The 25299-nt window shown below is 38.5% G+C and overlaps 1 protein-coding gene across 2 annotated transcripts in view; it reads right to left on the minus strand.

The window, feature by feature from the left end:
• Window positions 1–20053: 20053 nt before the first annotated feature.
• The window catches only part of LOC103080373 (gamma-aminobutyric acid receptor subunit beta-1), an 86849-nt gene continuing 81603 nt past the window's right edge, over window positions 20054–25299 (minus strand). The window contains exon 5 of one of the 2 annotated variants that reach the window (XM_007450975.1): window positions 20054–20822. In XM_007450975.1, coding sequence (XP_007451037.1) covers window positions 20478–20822 — 345 coding nt within the window. In that variant the 3' untranslated portion in view covers window positions 20054–20477. The remainder of the gene's footprint in view (window positions 20823–25299) is intronic. The other variant, XM_007450976.1, reaches the window with a different exon arrangement.

Here is a 25299-nt window from a genome sequence, read left to right on the forward strand (position 1 = left end):
ATACTCTTATGGCCTGCTGAGAAAGCAGCAGTGTTGAGATTACAAAGACAGCAATTTATCAACTTCCCTAAAGAACAGGAAATTATATGGTTGACAAGAAATGCATAAAAACATGAAAGATGAAAAGGCTATAATAGCAGTTTATATTTTCATAATGACTGTTTTGCTTCATTTATTAAATATTTGAGAAACCTTTATAGATATACAGTTTTATTGAAAGCTAAAAGTAGGCTCTAAAGTAATGTAAACTTACAAGCACAAATATACTTGAATATTACTTAAAGAACTATGTGAATAGCAAGGATGTTTATTATGGATATATATGGTTAATTTGTGATATTTTAAAAAAATAACTTTTAAAGAATGTATAAGCTACATCTGTAACTCAGGAGATTCCATGTTTTTCTCGTATTTCAAAGGAAAGTTTATAAAATGTAAAATTTCTTAGAGAAGTGCTCCAGACATGAAAAAACACTAAATCTGTGTGAACGATTTTGAGTTTTGAATTCTAGAAACTAAAATCTCATATTAGAACATAGATAAAAATGAAAATAACACTGTAACTTCTGTATTTCTGTGTCTGATCAGGAGAGTATGCTCTAATAAAAAGAACACATGTCGTTGTATAGAGTATACATTACTATCAAAATGTCAGCTAAGACTGTATATAGATGACATTTGTTGTAAACTCTTAATTTGTTACAAACTCTTAATGAAGTTTTGGATGTTAACAACTTCATTGGAAAACAGACCATTTTTAATTTCAGTTACCTTTAAAAACAAGCATTTTGAGCAAATAAAAATATTTTATTTTTATATATTGCTTTATTTTAGATGACTTTCTACATAACTCAGTAACATCATTGGTACCTGATTTTTGCAAGATTTATAACTCATTAGAGCATCAGATTATTATTCGAGGTGTCCAGAGCATTCCCTCTTATTGTCATCATACAGATGAGGGTAGGCTTAGTGAGATTAATAAAAGTGAGTGCAGTCCAGACGGTGCTACTCAAAACGTGTCTGTAGGCTAATGCCACTCTATGAACTGTTGGTTACAGCTTGGTGATTAGATGTGGAGCTTGTGCCAGAATGTTCATCAATATACTTCTTTCTTCACTGAGAAATTTTGGCCAGGAAAAAAAAAATCAGCTGAACTAACCAGCATGCTTTGGGAGGTAGTTGTTTTACCTTCTTGTGCAAATTCCTTATGTCGTTGTGGACCAGTAACAGTTTGTAGGCAAGCACTTGCAATAATACTGATATAGGGTCCTTCAGAATTTCAACCCTCCACAAAGTCCTTCCTTTGAGAAGGGAAAAACCTTACTCTGCTTAGTCCTCTCACTACATTATTACTACGTTACCATATGTAAACGCTTTATTGAAATCTGATATAAACTGCACATATTTAAAGTGGGCAGTCTGATCAGTTTTGACGTCTGCACACCCATGAAAGCGTCACCTCAAGGTGGTGAACAACCAGTCACTCCTGAAAGTGTCGTCCTACTCCTTTGTAATCCTTACTCCTGCGCCCTTTCCCCCCAGACAACCACTGATCTGCATCCTGCCATTATAGATGAGTTCCCATTTTCCAGAGTTTAATATAAATGGAATCATACAGTATGGTCTTTTTTTGTGTGATCTGGCTTCTTTCAGTATTATTTTAAGTTCATCCGTGATACTGCATATATCAGTGGTTCATTCCTTTTTATTGTTGAGAAGTATTCTGTTGTAGAATTCCACCATCATTTGCTTATCTGTTCACCTGTTAATGGATGTTTTGGTTGTTAACAGTTTTTGGCTGTTACAATACACAATGCTATGAACATTCTTGTATGTGTCTTTGTATGGACATATGCTTTCTTTTGGAAGTAAATACTTAGGAGTGAAATGGCTGGATCATGTGGTACGTGTATGTTTATCTTTTCAAGAAACTGCCAAACTGTATTCCAAAGTGATTTTTACATTTTAAATTCCATACCACAGTCTATGAGAGTTCCACCTCCACCACCTCGCTAACACTTGGTATGGTCAGTCTTTCTAATTTCAGCTGTTCTTAGGTGTGTTGTGGTGTCTCATTGTTGTTTTAATAATATTCATTTCCCTAATGATGTTGAGTATCTTTTCATGTGCGTATTTTCTGTCTGTATATCTTCTTTGGTGAAGTGTCCAGATCAGTTTCCGATTTTTAAATTGGATTGTTTTCTTCCGGGTTTTGGGAATTCTTTATATAGCCTGGATACAAGACTTTACCACATATATACCTTGAAAGTATTTAAATATTCTCTCTTAATCTGTGGCTTATCTTTTTTTTTTTTTTTCTTTTTTTTTGTAAATAGTTTTTTTTAGAACAGTTTTGGATATACAGAAAAATGAAGCAGATAGTACAAAGAGATCGCATATACCCCACATCCAGTTTCCACTGTTATTAACATATTAGTATGGTCCGTTTGTTATAATTGATGAACTAATATCAATATATTATTATTAACTAAATTCCATAGTTTATTTAGATTTCCTAAGTTTTTACCTAATGTTAGCTTTTTCTCTTCCAGGATTCCATTTCATATTTGTCATGTCTCCTTAGGCTTCTCTTGCTGTGATAATTTCCCATACTTGTTTTTGATGACCTTGATAGTTTGAAGAATATGGGTGAGATATTTTGTAGGATGCCTCTCTATTGGAATTTAATAATTTTCTCCTGTGTACACTGGACTTGTGGGTTTTGGGCAGGAAGATCAGAGGTAAAGTGCCATTTACATCACATCATCTCAAGGGTACAGACTCTTAACAGTATTTATGACTTGACATTGACCTTGATCACCCGGCGGAGGTCGTGTTTGTCAAGTTTCTTCACTGTATTCTTTATTTCTCCGTCCATACTGTCCTCTTTGGAAAGAAGCCACTATGTACAACCCAGACTTAAGGAATTAGGCTCCCCCTCCTTGAGGTCCGAATATTTACATAAATCCTTTGGAATTCTTCCACATAGATTTGTCTCTTCTATTTATTAATTAATTTAATCATTTATATAGTATGGACTCATGGATATTTATTTTATACTTTGGGTTATAATCCAGTATTACTTATTTTATTACTTAAATTGTTTCAGCTTTGGCCATTTGGAGCTCTTCACTTGGCTCCTTTGTCCTTTTGACATACCCCTGAGGTAGATTTTATTTATTTATTTTATAGTATCTCCTTAACTTCCTGGCAATACAAGATGCTCCACGCTCAGCTTGTCAGTTTCCTTCCCAGTCCTAGAATCAACCATTTCTCCAAGAAGCCCTGGTTCAGTTTATTGAAGAATGGAATTAGAAACCAAGCTGGGTGTGCTCATTGTTGTTTTTTTGGGCCCTCTCAGCTGACGGGACAAAGAAATCCATGCATGTAAACTAACCTGTGTATACTACACATATCTATAAATACTTCTTTATATAATCATCTGTATATTAAGCTGCACATGAGTTCCTCCTGATGTCTCCAACTCTGCTTCATTACACAGGGATCATTCTAGCCTGCTACCCTCCCTTATCTGTGAATTCACATTCCAGCAGTGAGAAACCTGGATCTCCCCATTCACCATTCATTCCAGAATATATATAGCAGTCAAGATTGTTAGTCTGTACCCCTGTGTGGGAGGGGGAGATTTTCTTTTTCTTCCCAGGAAGGATTTATTCCTTTTGCCTTTAGTCTCACAGACTCCACTCATTTCCAAGTTACTTGGGTCAGTACCTCTTCTCCCCACTCCCTTCATGAGGTTGTTTGATACATTTGTGATACAGTGAGATTTTTTGCCATAATCTGTCTTCCTTGTTGGGATCCCCCAACTTCTTAAATTTAAATTTGCATACATTAAGGTGTATTCTTTTTGTTGAACAGTTCTGAGTTTTGACAAATGCCTAATGTCATGTTGTTGGGGGAGGTCATTGAGAGGATGTGACCGGCTGTTAACCCGTGAGCTGGACCCTGGCAATAGGAGGCTCCTTGCCCCCTCCCCTGTCCTTGGAATGTGCATTCCACTTGTTTTTTCCACTCCCACAAGCTGCCCCAAGGATCCTGCCCAGAGGTGATAATGTGGTATTGAGACTCTCTGGACTGTACATGTGACTGAATCCAGTTAAGGCTGCTATGTAAACTTTTAAGACTTGGGTGGGTTGAGGCAGAGATCTACTTGTCTTGGTGGCCGCCCAAGGCAAGTCTTGGAAGTTGCCTTGCTTGTTAAAACCACTACCTACTAATCTGGCGTGGTTCACCTCTCACAGGGCAAGAGATCCTTGCCCTGCATGGGTGGGGGCTGGTTTCCGATTACACTTGGGAAACTCCCGAGGTTGTGAACTAACACATGTACTGACTCCACAGAATAGTTCAACATCCTAAAAATTCCCTATGCTTTTACTTAATCGTCCCTCTCCATCTTCCTCAGAACCCCAGACAACTAGTGATTTTTCTTAATGTCATTATAGTTTTCCCTTTTCCGGAATGTCGTGTAGTTGGGATCATGTAGTGTGTAGTCTTTTCAGACTGGCTTCTTTCACTTATCAGTATGCTTTTCTTCCAGGTCTTTTTGCCTTAATAACTCATGTCTGTTTTCTCTCTGAGTAGTGTTTCATTGTATAGGTGTACCACCGTTTATATTCACTTGTTGAAGGAAATTGGTTCTTTTCATTTTGGGGGCAATTATGAATAAAGCTGTTGTAACCATGCACAGGCAAGTTCTTATGTGGACATAAGTTTTGAAACTAACTGAACAATACCTAGGAATGTGATTGTTGGATCGTTTTGCACTACTGTGTTTTTTTAAAAAATAAATTTGTTTTATTTATTTATTTTTGGCTGTGTTGGGTGTTCGTTGCTTCACGTGGACTTTCTCTGGTTGTGGAGAGGGGGGGCTACTCTTTGTTGTGGTGCGCGGGCTTCTCACTGCGGAGGCTTCTTTTGCTGCAGAGCACGAGCTCTAGGTGCATGGGCTTCAGTAGTTGTGGCACGTGGGCTCAGTAGTTGTGGCTCATGGGCTAGAGCACAGGCTCAGTAGTTGTGGCGCACGGGCTTAGTTGCTCCGCAGCATGTGGGATCTTCCCGGACCAGGGCTCGAACCTGTGTCCCCTGCATTGACAGGTGGATTCTCAACCACTGCGCCCCCAGGGAAGCCCCAGTTTTGCACAACTATGTTTAATGTTATAAGAAACTGTCAAACTTTTTCACAGTGGCTATACCACTTTGCATTTCTTTTTTTTTTTAAATTGTGGCAAAAAACATAACATGAAATCTACTCTCTTAAATGTTTGTCTGCAGTACAGTATTGTTAACAGTATTGTTAACATGTATATACATTGTTGTGCAGCATTGAGACTCTATCCATGAACAGCAACTCCCTATTTCTCCGTCCTCCAGTCCCTGGCAATCCCCATTCTGCTTTTTCTGCTTCAAGAATTTGACTACTTTTGATACTTCATAAGTGGAATCACACAGCCTTTGTCCTTCTATAGCTACCATATTCCATATGCTTACCATAATGTCCTCAGGATTTCCTTCTTTTTTTTAAAAGGCTGAATAATATTCCATTACATGTATATACCACATTTTAAAAAAATCCATTAACCTGTCAATGGACGTTTAAGTTGTTTTCACCTCTTGGTTATTGTGACTTATGCTTCAGTGAGCACAGGAGTGCAAATATCTCTTCGAGAGCCTGTTTCCAATTATTTATGCTAAATACCTTGAAATGGGATTGCTGAATCATATGGTAGTTCTATTTTTAATTTTTTGAGACATCTCCATACTTTTTTCCATAGCCATGACATCATTTTACATTCCCACCAAAAGTGCACAAGGGTTCCAATTTCTCCATATTCTTGGCTGGTACTAGTGACAACAGAGATACACAAACCCCTACCTTACGCTAGCTTCTTCTTATTTATAATCCCTATAGCAAATCCTAAAAATGCTATGTATATATTTGTTACTTTCTAATTTAAATAAAACTGCATGGCCATTTCTTTCTCCCGTTGTATAACATAGTTTTCTGGAAAGAGTAGCCAAGTGTAGGGTGTCTAAACCCCTGGTAGCTCTGCAGGCCAAGGCTCTGATGATAAAGTGCAGATTCCCAGTTATATTTCTGGATGAATGTTAAAGCCATCTCTAGGCTGGAATTTAGACTCTTATTGAAAAGCTATTCTACTAATCACCAGTTAACGGATAAATGAGCTTCACACCTGTTGTCTGTTCATTATTTTATTGTCAACATATTATTTGTGAAGGGAGAGAATGAGTTCAGAGTTTGGAAGTCTTCAAGTTAGGAAAGACTGACAAATAGGCCAACTCTACTATTCATATTTACAGTGGAGATTTTTAAAAGAAATATGACATAATGCACCTCACAAATGGATGCTATTAAAGTCCGCTTTAGGCATCATTTTTGAATACAAGGAAACTTGATTTCTTCTTTTTTTATTCCCTAATATGTAAACACTCCATATGTTCAAATGTTTGTAAGGCATGTTATCTTAAAGAATATTAAAAAAAAAAAATCAAAGTGGTACAGAAATAAGCTCCTGGAAGAGTGCTGGCATTTTTCTCCCAATTGTTGGATAATACTGCAAAGAATTTCTTCCAAATAAAGGGATTTTGTTTTGTATTAAATTTTATAATAAAAGCTCCCAAATGAAAGATTCAGAATTCTAAACATTTTTAAGGATTATAAAAAGATATGCCTGAAATCTTGCATGTTTTTAAACATAGTACAAAGTAAGCTTTTTATATGTAGGCATTTTTAATAAAAAAAAAGTTTTATTTGTGTTTTAGGAATAAACAGGCTAACATAAATTGTACATATTTACAGCAATAAACTTCATTTCAGAAGCTGCACAACGGCTTTTGTAAGTACAGCTGATGGTTTTTGACACCAGCCTTCAAACGTGTTTTCTTTCTTTCATTTGCTGCAACATTTAAAATCTTGTAGTACTAAAGCAAAGAAAACAGCAACTTATTTTATAGCAAAGCCACACTATTAACAAAATAATGAGTAAACTACAGTCCCGTGAGTGCTAAGGTATGAGACTGTGAGTCCTGAAATCGAGAGCACAAGCATTTCTTGTGTCCATACCTGATTGCATGTAAGTTGATTTTGCATTTTACAAGAATACATGATTACTCAATGAATGATGAGTAGAAAAAAGGCCATGAAGGGTAAAAGGGTCAGTAATCAGAAGACACTGAACAGCTTCTTAGTCACTGATTCACTGCTAAACGGGAAATCTATTTCTTCTTTCATGTGTATAAATCACAGTCTCCAGGCTTCATGGATTTTGTCCACAGATCATTTTTGAGATAGCAAAGGCCTAACGTCAAATACTTTAAGCATGTAAAAAGGAATTAATGAAACGGTTAGGATATTTAATCAAATTCCTAACAGAAAGGGTACAAGTCAAGCATACTGTATGAAATTTTGATTTCAAATGTAAAAAGCAACTACAGAAAAGCACAAGTTTCATTAGAGAGAACAGCAGTTTCAATCAGAAAATACAGTATATACTGATACAAAATAGAAAGTTGGATTACAAAAGTAAGGAGTCTACCTTTTCTTTCTTGGCATTGGTGAAACCTGTCTCATTTCATTAAAATTTCTGTAGGTTTCTGGAAATACTCATTCTTGCCCTTGAGCTTTTTAGTGGTCTGGTAGGTATACAAAAGTATTATCTGCTTATGTAAGAAAGCAAATGCTTATGTCAAAAGAGCAAAAGAACATTAATATATTGTAATTTATGTACCTCTGTAATTAAAGGAGTTCTGCCTGCTGAAAAATAAAGAGGGGAAAAGGGGTTATCTTATTTACAAGAGCTGTGTAATACCATTCAGGAATTAGCTAATTCACATTTAGTAGGAGGGTAATAGACAATTCAGCAAGATGATTAGTGGAGATTAAAAAACACAAGGAACAAAACACTTAACATCTTCTAACATATTTGGTGAATTTAGCATAACGGATTTTGAGAGGCAACGGAAGGTATGCATTTCTTTCTGTATACATGTAGCACCTACTTTTGAAAGATCCAGTTATGTAGTACAGGGTGCTGTGAATTAAAATAGGAGACTGGTTTGGAAAGTTCAGCTAATTTTTGGATTCAGTCAAGTTTTAGGTGAGGTGGTAGCCAAAGAGGTGTTCCATTGCTGGCAGGATAGTAATTTTCCCAGTCTTTAGCCTAATGAGTCCTGCTTTCCCAAACCTCCTGAATCACCGTGTAAAGATCTTTGCCTCAAGCTGAGTCTCCTTGGGTAAGACAGAGGAGTGAAATAATTACTCAGAGATGATGGACAGCCAAGAGAATTTTTCAAGCAAGCCACCCTAACTCAGATGAGTTTCTCTCAAAGACAGTTTTATGTGTATTTATGCAGTATTAAAGTTTCCTCTTTACATTTCCATTAACCTTTTAAATGACATGACAGCATTATTTCACATTAGCCATTAGGTTCCCATCACAATGGCACAAAATGCTGCCTAGCATTCAAAAATAAAAAACTTATTTAAAGATGTCAAAAAAAAAGTTTGGCCCTTGTAAACATTTATATCCTTTGGAATTTCCAAAACCCTCATGTAACCTTGACTTTGTAATAATGCCACATGGTAGTTTTAACAAGAGGGTTATTGGCCCTCTCTAAAATAAGGAGTTGAGCAACACAGTCAATGAATATGTGCATATCTAATCAGGAGTACTCCATACTTAGAAGAGTAGTGGATGTTCTGAAATATGAAATATCACTTGTGTATATGATTCTGTTTTCCACAACACTGCAGTGAGTTAGAATAATCAAGGGGCTTCCCCCAAGATGTCTCAGTGGCATTGTTGCAAAATAGAAAATAGTTCAAGCTTTATCCAGTGAGTATTTCAAAAAGATGTAGGAAACATTAACCTGAAATTGATTTGCTTAAAAAAAAGAAAAAGCAGATACACTGCAATTCAATGTATTTGGGGAAATATCAAGTAGAAAAATATGTTATCTAGTAAAACTGGGGTGGCTGGTTGCCACTCTGAGGTAAGGCTGGCAAATGATATCTTTTATGCAAATAAGTAAATACATATAACAGGAGAACAGGGAAGTTAGCAGCTGAAAGGAGAGGGGCAGAAAAGGTATTTCTCTGTACATCTGTTTTATGCAGTCTTGAGGGACAGTTGGTGAATGTCAAGAACTGCCCATCCCCCTTAGATAGTTCTAAACCTTCTATTTACTTCTTGGCAGAAATGAAATTTGGTGTGCCATAGTCTCTGGGAGGATTCTCTTAGAATTCACATTGGAGTGTTCCAATTATGCAGTGTAGTCCCAGCTTCAAGAGTAAACGCCCAGTAGAATCTAGATCCAAAGGCTTTTAACAAGGCAAACTTGGGTAAACGAGGGAAAAATGAAACTTTAAATAAAACAGTTCCTTCTTCCATAGAGGAAAAGCAGTAGTAATTAGCATGGAAAGTCCAAGTCTGCTAGACTGGCAGACTCTAGAATGGTGGTGTTAGGATTCAGTTTGTATAGTCATAAACAATGGAAAAAATCTCAGTGACCACTCGGCACAGACCCTAACCTGGGTTCAGTTGTAACTCTAGCTGCATTTTAAAAAATCCAGCTAGAGGTTGCAGACATAGGCTCTATGGGACTAAAATAACTTGGGGGAGGGTACCAGGGACACCTGCCTCACAAGGTATCATCTATAATTCTGAAAGTAATGTCCATTATGGACATTCTCTGTTGCTACATTTAGCAATGTAGGTTATTCAGTCAGCATGTACAGATTCTCTACAATGGACAGAATAATAGATGCTTTGGGCAATGCAAAAGAATTAGAAAATGGGGCATTTACCCTTAAAGACCTTACGCTTTATTTAGGGAGGCAGAGCATCGATTTGCAAAACTACTGGAAAATACACAAATGAAGTAACTATCTTTCGACAAAATGGCCACAAGAATTGAGGGTGAAGGGGAGAGGGAGAGTGAACAGAATGAGGGAAGTTTGCTCATGATTTCTTTTGGGCTGATGTTGGCCGGACTCATACTCCATTAGGGAGGAGTTAGGAGGAGGCTGAGCTGGAGATAAAATGTAAAAATTCAAGCACAGCAACGAGAACATTTTGGGATGATAGGTGGCCGCTGCGGTGGAAGGGTAGGGGAAGCGTAAGGATTAGCTTGCTTGAAGCTGAGTGAGGGGAACAATGAGAAATGAAGTGAGCATGGGTGATGGAGAAGACTGAGGTCAGTCGTGAATAAAAGATTCATAGGGAGCCGAGATATTTTCTCCAAGGTGCTAATATTAACTTGCTAATATTTCCCATATCCTCCAGGTATGGGAATCATGAGACCTCATAACTAGCGTGACTATATAACTCGTTATCTAAATGGACAATTTTGAGAGTGAAAGTATCTATTGATCATTACACACTGGCACTATCTCAGGCAAACTGGGGCACACTTCAGGCTATTTAGATGTTGTACAAGCTACTCCTTCTACACTTTCCCTCAAGAGAGTAATGACAGACTTTTGTGTGGAGGATGGAGGAAGGATGGAGGAGGATTACAGAAAAGAGCAAGAGTGTTTACTGGGCACAGTATCGACATACTGGGAGAGGAAATCACTCTTTTCCCCTATTCTCCACTCATCTTTGAACTACCCACAACCTGGATCATCAGGTTAAAAAGATTAAATCCAGGCAGTGTAGTAGAGTGGAAAAAGCTTTGCCTTTGGAGCCAGGAAAAACCGAGATTGAATACTAACTCCATCACTAACTAGTTATCAGATCTTGGGTAAATCATTTAACCTATTTGAGCCTCTATTTCTAGATATTGGTTTTGTCATCTTAACTTCACAGCATTGTAGTGAAGATCAAACCAGGAAATAATGTGTGGGAAAGTGTTTTTTTTTTTTGTTTTTTGTTTTTTTTTTTTTTTTCCTTTCGTTTTTTTAAATATATCCTGTCACTCCCTATAAAGTTTCTGCTGAAATATCATCTGATACCACATGGGGTTTCCCTTGTATGCATTTTTATTTTTTCCTCTTGATGCCTTTATTAACTGTTGCCATTTTTATTATATTATGCTCTGTGTGGATATCTTTGGATTCATCTTGTTTGGGAAGTAACACAATATTTTTCAAGTGCTGACAAAAAAAACTGATAATTCAGATATCTGTACCTGGATATTCTTTAGCAACAAAGGTAAAATAAAAAACACTCTCATTTGAAATAAAACTAAAAGAATCTGACACATGCAAACCTGCCTCTAAAGGAATTGACAAAGAGGAAATGATAGCCAAGGAAACTTGGGATATCAGGAAAGAAGAAAGAACAAAGAATAGAAAAATATATGAAGAGTAAATAGATAATACTTCTCTTGAGGTTTTAAATTGTATTTTACTATTGAAAGCAATATATATATATATATATATAATGGATCTTGAGGGAATTATGCTGAGTGAAAAAAGTGAGTTGCAAAATGTTGTATAACATCTAATTCTATATACATAGTATTCTCAAAGTAACAAAATTATACCCATGGAGAACAGTTAATAGTTGCTGGAGGTTAAGTTTTGGATAATTATATGACTATTAAGGTGCAACACAAGGGGATTTCTTTGAGGTGATGGAATAGTTTTGTAATGTGATTATGCTGATGGCTACATGGAATTATACTTGTGATAAAATGTTTGTTTTTAAGACTTCTTTATATATTAGGGATATTAACCTATTGTGGCATATGTTGTAAAATTTTTTTTTTTTTTTTTTTTTTTTTTTTTTTTTTTTTTTTCCTTGCGTTATGCGGGCCTCTCACTGCCGCGGCCTCTCCCACTTGCAGAGCACAGGCTACGGACACGCAGCCTCAGCGGCCATGGCCCACGGGCCCAGCCGCTCCGCGGCATGTGGGATCTTCCCGGACCGGGGCACGAATCTGTGTCCCCTGCATCGGCAGGTGGACCCCCAACCACTGCGCCACCAGGGAAGCCCCCTTCCCTCTTTTTGTTAACATATTCCCCACCCCACCTCCTTTTTTCCCAGACACTGAGCAGCTTGGGGTTAGTGTTGTAAGCCAATCATGATAATTCCATTCCTCTTATCAGAGGCTGGTTCAGGAATGGATGTGTTATCCAACCCTGGCCAATGGGACAACAGAGAAGACTGTTGAGGGAGTTTTTTGGGAAAGCTGTCCTTGCTCTTAAAAAGAAATCCAAGGCAGGGCTTTCCCTTATTTCTTCCACTTGATATGAGTGCATAAGTGTAGCCACTTTGCAACCATAATGGCTGCTGATAACATAGAGTTAAGAACTGGTTAGGGAAGGGGCCTGAGTCCTGAGTGACATCATTGTGCTACTGAAATAATTAACCCAGTACTGTGCTACTTCTGACTGTTATATGAGATAACATTTTGATTGTTAAAGTTATTTTTAGTTGTATCTTTTGTTACTTGCACTTAAATGAATCCTAATTGATATACATATTAGTAAGTACTGATCTCAACTTGGTGAAAATTTGAAGACTTAGGAATGCTTCCTCTGTTTTGAAAAAGATGAAATTAAATATGAAACCGTCTCTAGGACAAAAGTGTGGGAAACCAGTAATAGAAAACTATTAGCTCACTACTTTAAGAGGAGTAATGAATACATCTGTACATAGGGAGGTTTTCTGGGGTGTGTGAAGTCGAGGGGCGGCATATTAGGATAACTCTACACAAAAGAGACCATCTCATCCATAGACTGGCCTATGGTGGAAGGGAGGAATTTCCAGGCACTCTCCTAACAGTTTTGAATGGTCAGGGGTTCTCAGGAGAATCATGAAAGTTTAGAGATGGAAGGTATCTTTTAAAAAAGGAAAAAAAGTTCTGAACATCTGTGTGCAGGAATCTCATTAGGGATCTTGTTCAGACACTAGGATGCATCTTTAAAAATGTGAATAGCTAGAAATGCTGATTGCAATTTAATAAGTAAACTTTCAGTTTTGCCATAGCTGTGCCTAAAACATTTGACAGATTTAATGATTTAAGTGGGGGATAGGAGGAGGTGGGAGAAGCAGGGGCAGAGAGAGTGGATGACAGACCTGGAATCTTTTCCAATAGATGGGTGGCTGCCTCTTGCCTGAGAGCTCAATCATATCTGCTATTCCCCTTACAGGACACAGGACACAGATGGCATCTAGGATGGGAAGGAATATGGAAAGGCACTGCAATAGCATTTCTGCTCAGATGCTGCTTAGAAGTTGGCTTTTCCACTCAGGAGGGGCATTCCATGGCCATTCCTGACTAAGTTAGAGAGAATGGTCTAAGGGATCAACACCTTTCAGATATCTGAAAATAGAGACCACGATGATTATGTTATCTGAGACTCCCCGGTGCTTTTAGAGGGAAATATTGTAGTGTAGACCATTACTAAAATCATAAAATATTTTTTTTTTACCACTTGCCTGAGAATTTAACTCTATGTTCTCTATGTATTTTTAGAGGACTGTGAACAAGTTTTGAATTCAGTTCACTTTACACCAGATGGCTTACTCCCAAAGACACGCAACAAGGAATATAACTAAATTTGTGGGGCCGTGTTAACAGAGGCCATGAGACTGCTGTGTCTTTCTGGTAATCTCCTACACAAATGAATCTCTTTAAAATTCCCTTTGAAATTTAGTACTGGAAGGGAACTTGGAGGTCATCTGGTGGAATGTGCGTAGTCACACAACTAGGCTGTGGTAGTGACAGCATAAAGCCCAGGTCACAAAATCCTAATTCCAAGGTGTCTGCTGTTCACTATAATTTCCTTCTCCCCACCACGCAGCTCATTTATAGTTAACTTTTTAAGGTTAAGCCGCACATTGCTTGGTATATCTTTAGAGAACTTTCTGTTCTCTAAATATAGAAATGTTGTCTGGAGGAAAAAGATGTTCCACATATTTTATAGGGGCAGTTTAGACAGTTTGCCTTATGACCTGTTCAGTTACTAACTATATTTAATGTCTGCTAGAAGGTTGAAGAGGAGTGGGTAGGGTAATGCATAGAAGTGGAAATCTGTACTAGGAATCAGATACAGAAAGGATGGAGTAGGTCAAGTTCCTAGGGGACAGTCTGTAACTAATGGTGTGCTGTGTAAATGATTAGCCATTCTGGGAGGAATAATAATAGATTTTTAAATGGTATACAATTAAGACTGAAGTGCACAAACGAGTTTGATGAAAAAGAATTGATAGTGTGAATTCACCACATTACAACTATAATGTAAGGAGATGGTCTTATCGTCAAACTTTAGTGTAGATAATGTAATCTTCTTAGGTTTGAGCTTATGCTTTTTATTTCCATTTCATTTTGAATTAGACTGGGAGGGAGAAGGTTTAGGTAAACATGTGTATTCTGTGTATAAGGGACAGAAAAACAGAAAAGAAAAATAACCCAAGGCAGTTCAGAAGAGGCTACTGTGATTATACAGTAGCTACCTCTAACATTCTGTTAAAGGCAATAGGAGCAGGAATTTGGGGAAATTATTAAAATTCACTGTTTTTGTGGATTCGATTGAAGATATGCAGTATAAGTCCAAAGCAGCTTAAGCTTTCTGCTATTCATGGGCAAGACGGCTTGTGAGATTTAGAAATGAGAAAGGAAAAATAAATGAATTGATTTCATTGGGTTAAGGCATGAGTCAGGATGATGTATGGTGCCAGGAAGGAATGAACACAAAAGAGGTAATCTGTTTCACGTTGCCAAACTTGCAAAATGCATAAACATATCGTATTTGAATAGTTTTTACCTATAAAAAATTATATTGGAAAATGTTCCCCCTTCCCTATTTTTCTTCAAAAGGAAACCCAGGGAGAAGTAGGAGCCAGACAACAATACTGATTTGCTCTTATTTATCCTTTGGCTTCTAAGTGGGGCTGTTTTAAGTTAGTGAATCTGTGACCCTGTGTACTTTAGGCAAATGCATAATGTTATTTGGCCTCTCTTTTATGAAACAATTTTTATTGATTTATTTTTCTATTGTCTTCAGGAGAGAAAATGCAGGTATGAGAATGGTTTTCTTTGCCAACTGGTTCAGAAAGATACCTCCTTTTCCTACACCAAATTCCTACTGAAGCCTTAGTGTTGAGTGCTGATTGTTCCAGGGTGGACAAAGTATCTAGGGGCCAATCAGGAATGGTTGCCAGTCCCTTGATGTACCAAGGACTTTTTGAAATAGGAAAACCGAAACAAAACAAACAACTGTTAGATCTCTTCAGTTCGAATAAGGAAATTCTTGGTTTGGAGAAATAAAAACAAACTCAAAACTATGCTTATCCTTCCAGGAACTTAGTATTTTCTTGTTTGCAGTTCTTCTATTGAAAAGGATTTCCTTTCAAATGTTTGTGAAATTGCAGCCTCTAACAGTGGAGTTTTCTGTCAGCTTAGTTGATTTCAGTTATCTGGAAAAAGCAGGATTTAAGCAAAAGCACAATGTATTCTGGACCTAGAAATTGACTTGATTAGTTCCAACAGGGCTTTTTTCTTATTCAATTGATTGTGGACCCTACTTGGCACATTTTGGAGCCAAAATGTCTTACAGTGATGGCTCCCTGCACTCTCCTGGCACTTAAAATGCTGGCAATAAAAGCCTTGCCTTGCTAAGTTCTTACCTGCAAGAAAGACATTGATCACTCTCAAACGTTGCTAAGAAACCAATCTATTTCCCTACTTGCTTAGAATTTCTGAATTTCTGTGGATACCATCACCCTCTCTGGGACTGCCAGTCTGCATGGAAACACATCTTATGGCATAATATCCCACCATTCTGAAGACTTTTTCAAGAATACCAGGACTTGGGAGAAATATATTTGAGAACATTTAATTGCCAGATTCTCTTTTAAGTTTAACTAGCACATACCAAACATATCCCAGGCCCCCAGTTGAAAAGTACTTGTCTTAATACCCAGTCCATTTATACCAATACTTCTTTTTACCCTTCAAAAACAGTGACATGGTCACCTCTGGATCGTTTAGGCATGAATCAGCCAGTTGGTGTTATCAATGTTGTTGGCTATCTCCTTCTTTTCTCCTTCCCATCATTTGCGCATTTGACTGTTTACCCTGATCAACCATCCATCCATTTCTGTTCGTATTAGAAGTTCTGGGAAAACTTGTGGAAGGAAAGAAGGTACAAGCTAAAGCTATTGGTGCAAATGAAGCTTTGGATTCCCTGTGGATTTTGATCATGTCTTCTTGACCCCCTCAACAGCATGGATAATTTGGTATCTGAATATATGAGTAGCCACAAGTGACTGATAAAAACGCGTCAAACTTTTCATGGCACAGTTCCAGGAGCAGCTCGTTAAGATTCCTGTCTCTGCTGGTGTGCTGTTCCTGAGCCCCAGGGGTGTGCAGACTTATTGGTAGCTCCAGTCCCTTTCAGTGGGGTTGAGGCATGAGGCAGTGATCACAGACACCTGGCAGAATTACACAACTGTACACACACAATGTCAGAGAAAGAGCAAGAGCTAAAAAGATTCTGGTTTGGACCCAAATCACTAGTCATTTCACTTCATGAATAAAAGCGAGTGCCTCGTGAGCTTACATTATTTACAATGCTCATATTTTTCAAACATCCACCCAAAAGCTGAGGACCACCACGCCACAGGGAACAGTTCCATGAACTATGTACAGAATTTACAAGGAAGTTTACATAATATTCTACATTCCATTAACAACTTGACCTCTGTGTTGACTGTTTGCTTTCAAGCAACAGATATTTTTGTTTGTTTTTCTGTCCTCCTCATCCCGGTAACTGCTGATGAACCAACATGAACAAATGCTTGCACATTCCTTTACCCTCCCTCCTGGGATAAATATTTGATTATACTTGTTTAGGGAAAAAAAAAAAAAAAACTGTGGCACATCACCCTTTGTAAAATACTATTAAAAATTGTCCATATAAGAAATCTTGGAGAGCTTTTCCTTCTAACATTATAAATAGATCTTTTGTTTGTTTGTTTGTTTCACTTGGCAAATTTTGATTGAGCTCTTTCTGAAGTGAATATTTATAAAGCAGTCATTGATTTTAGAAAGATGGAATTTGGTCAACATTTCTGTGTATTGTACGTAATGCTTTTTAAGGAAAGCCTATCCTTGGATCCATAAACCAAACTTTATTCTCTGCACCACATTTTCTCTTTGCATTTTCAAGATGCTTCACTGATTGTAACAGACAGTAAAGACGGTATATGTGAAAACACTTTAGTCAGCAGAACTACCAACGAGTCTTGCTGTTTCTATTTGGCAATGGAGAGGATGGGGGCAACAATCCTGGATAATTCAAGCCAAAAATATGTCTTTACCTGGGTCTTGGCCTCACAAAGCTGGTGAGTGTAATGCATATGTCACCCCTAATATTTTAAGTCAAGAAACATGACTGGTTGGAATGAGTGCGAAGTCATCATTGTCAAATAAATGATGGGATTTCTGCTGGATCTATACAGGTTAAGTCTAAGACTCAGTTTATTTCACAGTTTATGAACTATGAACATGGGGTCCCCTGGACATGACTGTGGCATAAGAGAGTGTGTCCGTGCAATTTCAGCCTCTGCTGCCACTTTGTTAATACAGGAGATTATGGCTATTTTCATGGCTAAAAGAAAACAACCCCAAAATGGTTAAACAGTAACCCCTCTAAAATGTAGCGATCTGAATCTTTCAGGAATGGGGACCAGGTTGAGGGCACTTAAGAATGTCTAGCAATTTTTATGTTTTATGTCATCAATTTGGGCAAGACAAGGTAGAGAGGCAGAGAAGGAAGGATTTTTTTCTGTGTATACTGTTCAGCCTGGAACGAGATTGGGGAGGATTTGGCTAGGAGGTGTCCGGAAGAAGGAAGTGAGGCCAGAGGTTATTAATTAGAAATATGGCAGCTTTTCCATTTTTCTGGCTGCCATTGCCTCTGAAACCAGAGCTATGTAACACAATTTGTGTAGTGCTAGCTGTGACTGTCTACATCCAGGAGGGCCTACAGTGACACCATTTCGTGCCTGATGGTAGATTCAGGCTTACTAGTTTTACATTTTACAAAGGATAAAAGATAAGAATTCAAAACGTTCTTTTTCTCTCAGAGATGCTTTACATCTAAAACTACAAGCATCAAATTCCTTAGACTTTTAAGGCAAGATAATAATAAAAAAAACTATGCTCAATCTTCTCCAAGAAGAATGATCTAAACAGGTAAATAAAGAGAAATTGTTTTGTTATGGAACACAGATCAACAGAGAATTTGTTTCTGATTTAGCATTTCATCCTTAAAAACTTTTCAAAGAGTTTTGACTTATTAATTCTTGTTAGGTATCAGCCAAAAGCCTCACTTCCTGTGTTCAAAATAAACGGCTACACAGTGGTTCCTGGGTAGTCACTGGGAATATTGACCTTACAGTCACTGGTATGGCCATGTTCTAGTCTATTTGGGCATTTCACGATGGAAAATCATCTCACCCTGCCAAAGAACTAACTAAACAGAGTTTCGAAATGGATTGCTTCATCCCCAGAGGCTGGAGATTTTCTTGACCAGGGAACTGTGATTATACAACCGAAAACTTAATTTGGTTCCCATGCCCGATTCATCTCTCATAAAACCACTGAGATAACTTTTCCAGTTAAAGCAGGGTTTTTATATTCTTACTAACATACATTAGCTATAGCATAGCCATGTGTTTATTTGGGGGTTCGTATCTGTAGAAATTCAGCTTCCTCTTTTCAATTAAGTTTATAATCTCTAGCAGCTGATGCTGTTGTAAACATGGGCCCTCATCACAGCCTTAGGGAGAAAGCCAGATCGTCAAACAGAGGCAATCATCCCTATTATTACCTCAACTATTATATCACATCCATAGATGAGGTCCCAAATCGCCTTCATGACTGTTTGGCCAACTTTGGGTTTCACTCAGTCTTGAAAATGAACACATAGAATTCTTATATGCTCAGGCTGAACACATACACAAAAATAACGAGGCTTTAATGACATAAAATGAGATGACTCTCAACTCTAGTTGGTTGGATATGGTTAGAATTGTGTGCTGGGCTCTTGAGGGATGCTCCTTCTATGATGAGCAAAGTAATCCATGAGCAGAGATAAGGCAGAAGCAGTAACGACTGTAGACAAGGGCTATACTTTCAGAGCTGTTGTAAATGTCTGAAGGCTCAGTGATGTTGTTGTTATTCTGTGGTTTTGCTGTTTTGAAGGTTTTCTTTAAAGTAGAAATCTGGCGTTGAAGGAGCATGATACCAAAATGGGTATATGTGCATTTCCTGAAGCATTCATTTCCTGTGTTGGAATGCAGAGCTCAGAGAGCAGAGGCATAGCACGCTAGCTGAGGAACTAGCCCTGTGCAGCTACCTTGTCACCATTAGATACTGCTCTCTGGAAGGCTAAGAAATATATACTATTTGATTAAAGATTTGGCAGTTCAGGTAACTGCCCAGGCACCCTTTTCACAGCACATAAATCTTGCCTTCCTCATGGAAAGGGCAATATTTTTCTCAAGCAAAAATTTCTTACCACCCTCTTCTTCAAAGCCCACCTGCCCCCCCGCCCCCTTTCTCTCAATCTCTCTAAAGGAGGAACGAGGGCAATGTGATGCCATGGCTTCATGACACAGCGTCAAGTGATTCCAGGCTAAGGAAGTAAGTTCAGGGCTGCTCATTTGAAAGAGCTTAAAGATGGTCACTGCCCCCCAAACTCCTTATACTTAAGAAGAAAAGAAAAATGTTCCCAGTGGCTACCAGGCTGGATTCTAATGTTAATTTAAAATCTGCCTGGAAGTCTGAGAAAGAAGTATTTTTCAGAATATCCAGCTTAAAGGTGAGGTGAAGATGGCAGATTGGGTTTGCACAACCTGCAGCAGCGCTTGCCAGTCTCCCCCTCTTCCTCCGTGGAGCTGGGACCCCCTCCTACAGTGGACCTGGGGCAGCTTGAGGGTGGAGGGGAGTCTTCCTTCCTCTTCTAGGCTCCTTTTTGTTCTCCCTTCTTCCTGGAAATCTGTAACTTATCAATGGCTTTGTTTTGTCTTCTGAGATCCTGGAAATTGTGTTGTTTTTTGGCAGCATGAGATTGTTACAGTTGACCAGGAAGCCATGCACACAGAGAGCTGGGTCCTCTTTTCATTTTCACTTAAAAAATAATCAGTCAAATCCAGGGCGGCTAGAACTGCTAAAGATCTGCCTATCTAATTTCTCTCTCGTTGTGTGTATTTGTTTGTAAACATGGCAATTAACAGAGCTCTGAAAGAGCCAGTAACCTGGACCACAGTAGACTGGAAAAAAAAATAGAGTTTTTTTTTTTTTTTTCTTTTGAAGTAAACATGGTGCAGTAATAAAATTGATATGCAAGACCTAAAACCAATTGGATGACTGAATCTCTTACCTCAAAAAGCACAGCAGTACCGCTGCTGGGGACCTGTGGGATTAAAAACTAAGAGAAGAAGAAAGTAGTCGTTTAGGAACCATGGGGACCGAACTTAGTGTACATAGTAAAGCCAATAAACGACATTAAAAAGAGAAAAGGTGATGGGGAAGAACATTCGGGACCACTTGTCTATGGAATTCACATCAGTCAAGTCGGGGATTTTGACTTTGAGCTGCGAGGCGCGTCTGCGGAGGCGCCCCTTGCTGTGGGCGCCGTGTCGGTCCAGCGCGCGCCCGTACGCCTCGCGGCTGCTCAGCGGCTTGCGGTACTGGATGCTGGCGCTGTCGTACGAGTACATGGTGGCCTTGGGGTCGCTCCCGCCCGTGAGCACTTCCGAGCCGCTCGTCTCGTTCCTGATCTCCAGGGTGCTGAGGAGAATGTTGCCGTGGGCGTCCACCTGATGGAGAAAAGACGGGCTCAGGCACAGCTGCCCGGACGTTCGCTCGTTTTGGTTAACCTGTAACTGTTGATACTGCGTGGCGCTCAATACACACCGTCTTGCTAGACATCTGGCTCTGTGCGCCTCCTGGACATCTATCTATCTACCTGCCTATCTATCATCTATCTATTTACCATCTATGTATTGAATCCATCATCTATCAATCCGTCTAATCTACTGTTTATCTATGATCTAATCTATCATCTAATTTACCATCCATCTACCATTTATCTAATCTAATCCATCCATCCATTTATTCATCCATCCACCATTTATCTCCACTCACAAAACAGTATGTGTGTGTGTAGAATATATATTATTAAATACGTAATTTTATATATTATATATAAAATATGTAATTTTTGTTTTTAAAAACTACCATTTATCGAAGCCATATAAATACATTACATATATACATATATTTTGTAACAAAAATGCCATAGGTATTTGAAAAAATAGCATACATATGTTTATATACATGGCATTTTTTCTTGTTACAAAGTGATATATGGAAACATTCAAAACTATAAACAATCAGGAAACAAAAAATAAAAAGTAAAAATTAATAATTTCATCTCCAGTGTCGATTATTTTTAATATCTTACTAAACTTCCAGTCTTTTTTTTATTCATATATACTTAAAAACACAGGCTCACCTAGTATATTTTGCTTTGCAATCTGCTTTTGTCAGTTAATAGTATAGCCTGGTCATCTTTCCACATTAATAAATATTCCTCTGTGACAGTGTGTGTTCATAGATTATATGGATAAACCATAATTGAATCAATCTATTTTTAGATGTTAAGGCTTGCTTTACTGTTATACTATTAAATAAACAGGCCTGCAAAGAAAACCTTTTAGCTAAGTCTTTGTGCATATCCATAGTTATTTCCTCTGGCTAAATTGTCAGAAGTGTGATGGATGCACGGGTTGAAAGGACATGCCTGGCTATACTTTGACTTTTGTGTCTCCACTGTTGTTCATTGTTGCTTCCTACCATTCCAGTGATACCTAGCCCAGGTTTCCTGGGTTTTCTCTATGCTATGCCCAGATAAACACTTTTGGAACTATAGGAATCGTGAGTACCTTTGGCCTATGATGTGGCTTTAACTTCAAGCTGATCTCCTTTGCAAGCTGATTTACCTGGAGGGGGCATGGCTCATTCACACAAATGAATTTGAAGTACTTCCAAGGACAATACAGGCAGCTGTGTTTAAATTTAGAGTTATTAGCACAGTGCCCAACTTACAGTCCGTGGTTTTAAATGCTTTCTGATGACATTGATCTCAGTAAACCCTTGAAAGCCCTAGGTTTGGGTAGGCAAGCAAAGAACCTGGTGACAAAGAAAGAGCTAGAGAAGAGCTTGGGAAGAGGCAAAGACAAATGAGAGAAAGAAAAGTACAAAGGGTGAGATGTGATGGTGGTACACATCACAGATGAGATAACTAAGATTTGTTGAGTGTCCATCATCTGCCTAGCATTATGGTAGATGCTTCACATATATTACTTGTTTAATACTTACAACAACAAACCACCTCCAGTTTATGCCCCAGTAAGTGCCAGACCTGAGATTAAAACCCATGTCTTGTCTGATTCAATGCCCATGTGCTTTTTACTAAGAATGAACCACTTCACAGTCCTTGGCCATCATCACACCCTGCAGTGAATTTAGTGACGCAGTTGATAGCTTTAAGCTCTAAGTTGGTTGGAGAAAGAAATGGTGACTGAATCTGGCCTCTGTCTCTCCATTCTCACCTATCATCATTTCCCTTTGTGAAGCATTTTGCTGTAGTCTAACTAGGCTACCCACTGTGCCCTCACTTGGGACGTCTATTGGTTTCTTTATTCAAGGATTTATTATTAATTTTTGTTACTGTTGTTAGTAACTACTATTTATCGAATCCGACTGTGTAATTTATGTTATTTTTCAGACACTGTGAAATCTGTAATATTATCCTAGTTTAGCAGATGGGGAAGCCGAGGCTCAGACAGGTTAAGTGAATTGTCTAAGATTTAACAAATAATAAGTACCCAATTTGGAATTCAAACATAGGATACTCTTTGTCTCAAGTATCATTTATTTCCTCTTTGCACATTAATCAATATGTTTTCTTCAAGGCTCAATTTAACATTTTACTTCCTCTGTGTACCTGTGTACCTTCCCTGATCATAGCGACCTCAAGAATTTTCTCTCTCTCCAAACCTTTATTGACTGCCTACTATGAGCCAGCTACAGTGCTAGTTGTCAAGGATGTGTGTGTGTGTGTGTGTGTGTGTGTGTGTGTGTGTGTGTATATATATATATATATATATGTATAATATAATGTAAATCTATGGTTAAAAAAATCATGCATATGGAAGTTTATGTTACTAAAGAGGACAGTAAGGTTGAAATGACAAGGAGCAAAGTCCTGGATTCATTAGAGACGGGACAAGTAAGTTAGAAGATTAGGTGATGCACGTGATTTGCTAGGTACTGTGGAACAGTCAAGAGAATCCTCGAACATGGATTTTGTCCTTGAGATAATAGTCTCCTTGGAGATACAAGAATATGACATAATATTGAAGGTGACAAGACTTTTAACCAAATGCTAAATGATACAGTATAGACCATGATTGGGGTGCATAAAAGTGAGAAATCATTGGGATTCATGGAAGGCTTCATGAGGAGGTGGGGCTTGTACTGAATCTTAAAGGATGGGTAGAGGATAGAACACAGGATTGGGAGTTGAAATCTGCGTTCTCATCCTGGTTTTGTTATTAACTCACTTTCATCATCCATAAATGAAAGGCTTTCACTAGGTAATCTCAAGGGCTTGTTTCTAATTTTTGACAGATTTTGCTTATGGAGATATTCCAGGCAGAAGAAAATACTTGTAAAACGGAATCACTTGATCTGTACTGTATGCATCATTAAGTTACATTATTATGAAATCCCTCTTAAGTAAACAAGTTGCTAGAATTTAGAATTAGCCAGTGAAGCACAGAGATGCTCCTCATTAAGCAGAAGTCATGACAAACAAGGTACATTTTACTAAGATATTTTGGTTAACCTTGGTGCAGGCTCAGAGGTACTTATAAATTGCATGAGGTTTATTAGTTTGTGCAAATCCCTCTAAATATTCTGTCATCGACCAGAAATCATAGCTTTAAATGGTTTGACATATAAAACAATGAATCCCTTTCTGCAGCTACCCATGAAAGCTGATTTCATTACTGTATGGTTAAATTAACACTACCGTGTTCTTGATTTGGAAAAATAAGGAATGTCGTACAACTGTTACTGCCCATCTCCATTCTCTCTCCTACATAGTCTAGGACCTTTCCTAAAAGCTGGTGTTACAGGGTGTGTGTGTGTGTGTGTGTGTGTGTGTGTGTGTGTATGATTTTGTGTGTGTGATGGTGTGCACAAGCATTTCTTTAGCGGTATGAAATTTCGTCCTCCACCCTCCAAGATTTTGCTGCCTGGTGAGGTGGGTGTGTAGTAACCACTTCACTGCTGACACCAGCAAGTTTCTGGTTGGCTTCTCCTTAACCCCTGCCCTTAGGGGAAGAGTAGCTTTCCCTTTGCCTCAGCCGTATAAGGACACCCATGGGATCCTGATATCCACAGTCAGCACAGCTTTCCCAAAATAATATCCACGGGGAAAGCGGCCAGTGTGTCTTCGCGTCTTCAGGAGCAGCAAGGAGCCATGCTGGGCATTGCTTCAGCACCTGCAGTGGCTGCCTCATTGAACAAGGAAATATTGACATCTGAGTTGGGCATGATCCAGACATCGAAGATTTTCAAATCTTGAAACAGAAGGAAGGGAGGCAAATGAAAATGTTGACACACTGGGTTTCTAGGGCAGACACAGCCTAACAGATTTCCTAAAGCGTTGCTGATTTTGGAATAACTGTTCAGTGAGGTAATCATTCCCCACCCCTCACACTGCCGTAGAGGAAGAGACCTGCCACTCCAGTCCCTGGGAGACAAGCTCCGGGAGGAACACTTCAAGCTCTTTCACTGCTCGCCACTGACCTATCTTATGGGCACATTTGGAAGGAGGCGGGCATACGTGGCTCTGAGCCTCCTGGACTCTTCTCTCCCTCTGATCTGCCACCAGAGAAGGTGCAATCCATTTAGGGCCGTGCATGTTGAACCCACTGCCTTGGTGGGTAAAGCCTGTGGTTGTTCAGGGTTCTGGTGATTGGGGAGGTAAGTCTGTCTAACACTGGGGGGTAATGACTTAATTATATGACCATGTGATCCTCAAACCAACACCACGGATTCTCTTTGTTTTAAGTTTAGAGCATCACTCAACCTAAATTTAGAGAAAAATGAGTATAATTATTATTAAGGCTTCAGGAGGGCCAATAAATAATGCTTTCTCTTCCCCTTCAGATAGATGATCAACATGCAAGTTGTCTAATAAAGGGGAGCAGAGAACGTGGC

This window comes from Lipotes vexillifer, unplaced genomic scaffold (genome assembly GCF_000442215.2).
Source record: "Lipotes vexillifer unplaced genomic scaffold, Lipotes_vexillifer_v1.1 scaffold404, whole genome shotgun sequence".
NCBI classification, from domain to species: Eukaryota; Metazoa; Chordata; class Mammalia; order Artiodactyla; family Lipotidae; genus Lipotes; species Lipotes vexillifer.